The sequence below is a fragment of the Cryptotermes secundus genome, unplaced genomic scaffold (genome assembly GCF_002891405.2).
Source record: "Cryptotermes secundus unplaced genomic scaffold, Csec_1.0 scaffold896, whole genome shotgun sequence".
In the NCBI taxonomy this organism is placed as follows: Eukaryota; Metazoa; Arthropoda; class Insecta; order Blattodea; family Kalotermitidae; genus Cryptotermes; species Cryptotermes secundus.
In genome coordinates this window covers 432,473-438,200 of record NW_019738361.1, presented here as the reverse complement: position 1 = coordinate 438,200, position 5,728 = coordinate 432,473, and the positions used below count along the sequence as shown (strand labels likewise).

Below are 5,728 nucleotides of genomic sequence, written 5' to 3'. Positions count from 1 at the left end.
GCGAAACAATGAGCTGTTGCCTTGCCAGTTCCTCTTGGACAAGAACAGAGTGATGTGCAGGGGTGTTGTCGTGTAGCAACAGCCAATTCTTCTGCCAAACGTTTCACTAGGGGATTTGCCTACTTTTTGGCAGAACCTGATGTTTGACCATTGTTCAAACTGCCACGTCTTTGATTTATGCCACTTGTATTTAACTACAGTTCACAGTAGAGGTAGTAGTTCTGCTTACACTGTTTGCACACAACTTCCTCTTGCTGTGACAAGAGATGAACTGACAGGGCATCATATCATGCCTCAACCTACGTGCTGTAGTGCAATGCAACGAATCTTTGTGGCCAGTCCACGAAATTAATGACTGTACCACCTATATCCTTACAGCGTATGTTATATAGTGCACTTTGTCTTGCAGAATCTGATTCTGACTCGGAAGACACGGAAGGGGTTTACTACTCTGTGTATGAACACCGCCAGCGGCAGAGGAGGAAACAGCAGCTTGAAGGCAGCAATCAGCTTGGGCAGAGCACAATGACAGTGACACTTTCAGTCAGTCAGGGTGTAATCTGCCTGTTTGCCCCTGTGAGGGTGTGTATTTCTTGCTGATTCATTCATAAAACAGAGACTGGATGAAGAAGTCTCGTAGTTTGGGATACTACATTATTTTGTGAAAGTTGTCCATGTGCGTAACTAATAAAGCACTATGCCATGAAGATGTATGGGAGAGTGGATGTATAGATCCACGTATTCCTGACCTCAACACTAGTTGAAGGTGAGTGGCACCTGCCACTTTACCCGTGGGGAAATAGCCTTGGTACCCATTGGATAGAAGGCTGAGTGGGCCCCAGAGGCAGTCTGGATGCCCCTACAGGGACTCAAACTCCAACCCCTCAGCTATCCAGTCTGTAGCCAGTTGCTATAACAACTGCACTGTCATGACTCTGTCGTGTGGTGGTAGAAGGATGAAGTGGACAGCTAGATTTGAAGTTTCCATGGTGCTCATGGCCTTTGGGATAGTGATACCATATAGTCTTGTGGACATACAAATGTTTTAGAGGAAAATGCGGCCTCCATCATCAAGGTTGAAGTGAATGGATAGAGGTTGTGGTCATTCAGATTACGTTGTCACAGTGACATGGTTGGTGGTGGTTCACAACCATGGGAGAAGGGGGTGGGAGGAAATGTAGCCCTATCTGGGACTGTTGGAAGGTGAACAGGGAATTTTGAGAAGACAGCCCTCATATGGAACCAGGAGGACGGTGTGAGAAAAACTGTCTTTTTGAAGATATGTTTCCTGCGTTCTCACTTTCATGTCTACAGTGTACCTTAAAAGGAATGTTTTATCATTTTTCTCTCAGGCCCCCTATGAGGATCATATTCTGACTTTCTTCTCTGAAATGGACCTTAGTAAGGGCTGCTTTCTCACAGTTCCCTGTGCATTGTGCACATTGTCATAGACAGGGTTCTATGTCTTCTCCGCTTCTGTCATTTTGAGAGACCACCATGGCCATATAACCCAACTGTATCCTTACCTCACTCACTTTGACCATGATACCAACATGTTACTTCAAAATGTGTCTGTCTACACTCTTGTATCTGGGAATTCATACGACTACATATAATAAATCATCTTGAGAACATTTAAAAATGTCCTGTATGTTAAAAATTGGGGGGGTTGGGGGGCAATATGGCAGTGATGCTGACAGATACAATACAGTGAGAGTATGCAGGCCTGCAGTGGAAACTATGCATAGAAATGGAGCTGAGCTGAGCATCCACATGGCACACCGTTTGTTGGCATTATATGAAAACTTCCAGTTTTCATGGTGGCAAAACCCTTACAGTTAAAGTGCCTTCTTTTTGGCTGGTAAAAGAAGCTCTAAGAGAAAGTCATTTCTCATCAGCTGAAGAGGTCAAGGCTTGAACTCCAGCCATAAAATTTCTTCCAAGGAATCCAAGCATTAGTGCAGTGTTAGAGGAAGTGTATCAAACATAACGGGGACTGTGCTGAAGATTGATTTACTCTTTGTTTTTTAAATTTAATATTTGAAGTTCTCATTAGAATAAACTTTGCATTAATTTATAGCCTCTGCTAGCATCCCCCCCGTTCTCCCCCCACTCCCTCTCCATCTCTCTCTCTCTCTCTTTTATTTCAAATTCAAGCAGATGCAGATACAGGTTGAGAAGTAGATCACAAACCCTTGGATATAGAATGTGTCACATATCAGAACAAATGTTCCAGTTAATCATTGGAACAAGTGTAGGTAACATAATATGAAATATACATAACACAGACATAGAACATAAATAGCCTCACCATTTGAATATAAACATGTGAAGGACAGTAGACATCATAAGTTTCTTTCCATCACTTGTTGCCTCCCCATTTTATTTTAATATTATGATGACTTGTTTCTTGTAGGACTCTGGCAAAAATGTGATTCCTGGGCAGCATGGTGAACTGCAGGTGATGTTTGAAGAGGGCAGCATGTTCTCCGTCTCAGGCTACAAAGGGAAGCCCGGACTTGGTTATGTTTGTGTCCAAGTCAATCAGGCTTCCTTCTATCACAATGGTTAGCTATATTAGTATTGCAGTACATAAATAATATAAAACATGAAATGATGTCAGATTTGAGGTTCTCACAATGGTGATTATGAGGGGTTCTTTCTTGTGGGATATAATGCCATGCAATCCTTTGAAAGTCAGCTGAAATTTTGGAGGGACATGTTGCCTCCATATTCAAGATTAAATAAAGATTGCTTCACACTGGTTTCTCACTTAGCTTATTCTTCAGCCCTGAAGACGAAGCCGATATCGTCTTCCGAAACTTCTGTTTACTTTTTGTGTGGACTACATGGCGTTATATCCCAGAAGACAGAACTCTTCACAAGAAATGTATTTCGAAAATACGTACACTCCACTTGAAGTACAGTTTTCTGCTTGCGTTTTAATACTGTAATGAAAAGATGACACGATTTGCTACTATGTTTATTAAAGCACTGTACCATGAAAACATGGAGAAGTCTAGGTATACCTCCATGTATACTTAAATCTGGCATGAGATGGACATAGGTGCTGATCTTTGTGTCCTAGCTGCTATATTTCTAGTGAAAGAGTCCCAAGTATGCATTGGTTAGGAGGCTGGGTGGGCCACAGAACCAGCCTTGATCCTATAAAGAAGAGAGAATTCTTGCCCCTGTCATGAATCAACCCCTGTTCCTAAGTCACTCATCTCATAGCACAGTTACAATACTATTAAAATTATGAAAAAAATATAAAATTTGAAAGTATGATTTAAATATCATATTTCCATGATATAGATTTTCTTCTAGTTGCTACATTGTTACAAGTAAATTGAATTAAACGTCAGCTTCAAGCATTTCCCCCACCAATGTCTGTTGGTTGCTTTTAGCCTAAAGGTTGAAGCATTGAATTCACCAGCATTTGTGTGATTTTTGACCTTTGAAAGTCTGCCAAATTGGTTCTCAGCTGGAAAAAACTTTTCATACTGAGACAGGATTGAAGTTGATAGGTATATGTGTTTTCGCAGGCCTGGTAGCAACGCTGTATGAAACCGCACAGTTGAGGATGGTTGGCTCACCACCTCCCTCACACCTAGACCCAACCATCTATCGTTCAGAAGGGGGGGCATCTGTAGGAACATCTGGACCAGTTGGGACAGGCAATAATAGCTTAGACATGCTAGCTGTTGCTATCAAAATCCAAGTGGACGATTCTGTTCACAATCTTAAGGTAAGACCGTGACTCTTGTCGTCTGATCAAAGTGCGGACTATATTAATGTCAGACCAGTACTCATCACATAGTTGGTTAATGTAGAATTTCTGTTTAGTAAATCTACATAAGTGATATGAATTTATCTTAGGCTCTTGTGAATGTTGGAATGAACCTTCTGATACCATAAAAGTGAGGGAATTTCTTGACTGAGGGGACAAGTACAAGCTGCTTCGAGTTAGTGGTTTCTTGTGCAGATTTGTAGCTGTTGCCGCTGTGTTGAAGTACTGTACTGCTTTCAGACATTCCAAGTGGCGGCTGCCCTTCGTGGGGCTACTCTCAGGCATCGGATGTGCACTAGTAACCACAGCTGGTTCACACAGATTGTGGACTTCTTTGATGTGATAGACTATCCTGTGGCTGGTTATGATCCTCCTGGAGTGATCACAGAATTACACATGCATCTGTGGGAATGCGGCGTGGACTACAGGTAATTTGATAGAATTTCACAGTGAGTCTATCCCAGGATTAGGCTTACTGAGACCTGTTATGAATATTATGAAACAAAATTCTTCCCTTGTTTCAAACATCTTCCCAGACTTATTTTTCCTGTATTTTAAGATCTTTTTTTTAATCATGTCAGGAACTGGGATACCTAAGTTAGTGTAGCAATGGGGTGTGGGCTGAATGGCTAAGGAATCAGGAGTTTGGTTTTCATTGGCGAAAGGGATTTTTATTTCTTTGTGACAGTGTCCAGACCAGCTCTGAGCCCCACTAAGCCTTCTCTCCAGTGGGTACTGGGGGGCTCTTTTCCCAGGGGTAAATTGGCTGTGGCATGAAGTTGACCACATCCAGTGCTGAGAGCATACATGGAGCAATGCCTCCATGTCTCCATTTTTCTTCATGGCTTAGTGCTTAATGAACGAAGCACAGGGACAACTTTTACACTTTTAGGAATTCTGTCAGAGCTTGCCTGATGATTCCATAAATGTGCACATATGATTAAATTAAAATGAACTTTTATCCTTTCCTCTGTGATCTGTTTCTTTATGTGCCCTGCTACAGAAAATTACAGCTTCTGTTTTTAATATGGCTTTGATTATTAAATCATAAATATAAGAATGTAATAAAATCAATTCAACAAAAATATATCAGATCCTTCATTTAAAGTTTTTGTAAAACAAAAAAAAAACATTTGTAATCATCCTCCCAGTTTTGGGCCTTCTTGGCCTGTTTGTATGCTGTGAAATCCTCCTCTAATGTTCCTTGACTTAAGGTTTCTTGTGATATGTTCAGTTTTAGTTATCCGGTTCATTCCATGTTGGTGTCAAATTTCCTCCCTGTATGGCTCTCTCTTATCTTAGTTTTGAATTCACTGCTTCCGAAAGAAGCCTTAAATTGGGGTTTCCCTGTAATACAAAAGCAATCCTTAGCAGGATATAACAACATTTCTCTTTTTTCTGATTTAGTACTTTCTTTTGGGAGGATGGCTGGTAGGTAGTGACATCAGTATCCTATCTTCTTCAGACATATTTACATGCTTGTCTTAGTACAGCAACTGCTTACCAGAGCTAAGGAAAACCGTCTTCCCCAGAGGCTGTAGAAACAGCAACCCTATTACCAGACTTACCAGTTACTGCCTGACATCCAGGTGCTCAGACATTTGTATTACCCAAAGGAAGACAGGTTATTCACTGAATTGAGATGCATCTTAAAATTCGAGAGCTCAACATAGGGACAAGTGAAGTAGGACTGAAGAAAATAAACATACAAGGTGTGGCAATAAAGAAACCGGATTCATGCTCTAACCCTTTATTAAAAAAAAATCAGACAGTCGAAATGTTATCCCCTTCAATGTAGTCCCCTCCCCGATCCCTACACCGCTCCATGCGAATTTTCCACTGTTGGAAGCAGTGCTGCAGGTCATCTTGTGTTATGCTCTTCAAGAGTTGCATCGCTTTTGCTTTCACTGCATCCACGGACTCGAACCTGGTCCCTTT

The 5,728-nt window shown here is 41.4% G+C and overlaps 1 protein-coding gene across 3 annotated transcripts in view; it reads left to right on the top strand.

Annotated features, from left to right (window-relative positions):
* LOC111870906 (autophagy-related protein 2 homolog B) overlaps window positions 1–5,728 on the top strand; it is a 50,546-nt gene that overhangs the window by 24,957 nt on the left and 19,861 nt on the right. For all 3 annotated transcript variants that reach the window (XM_023863535.2, XM_033754042.1, XM_033754041.1), the window contains exons 21-24: window positions 410–582; window positions 2,417–2,567; window positions 3,546–3,748; window positions 4,031–4,218. In XM_023863535.2, coding sequence (XP_023719303.1) covers window positions 410–582; window positions 2,417–2,567; window positions 3,546–3,748; window positions 4,031–4,218 — 715 coding nt within the window. The remainder of the gene's footprint in view (window positions 1–409; window positions 583–2,416; window positions 2,568–3,545; window positions 3,749–4,030; window positions 4,219–5,728) is intronic.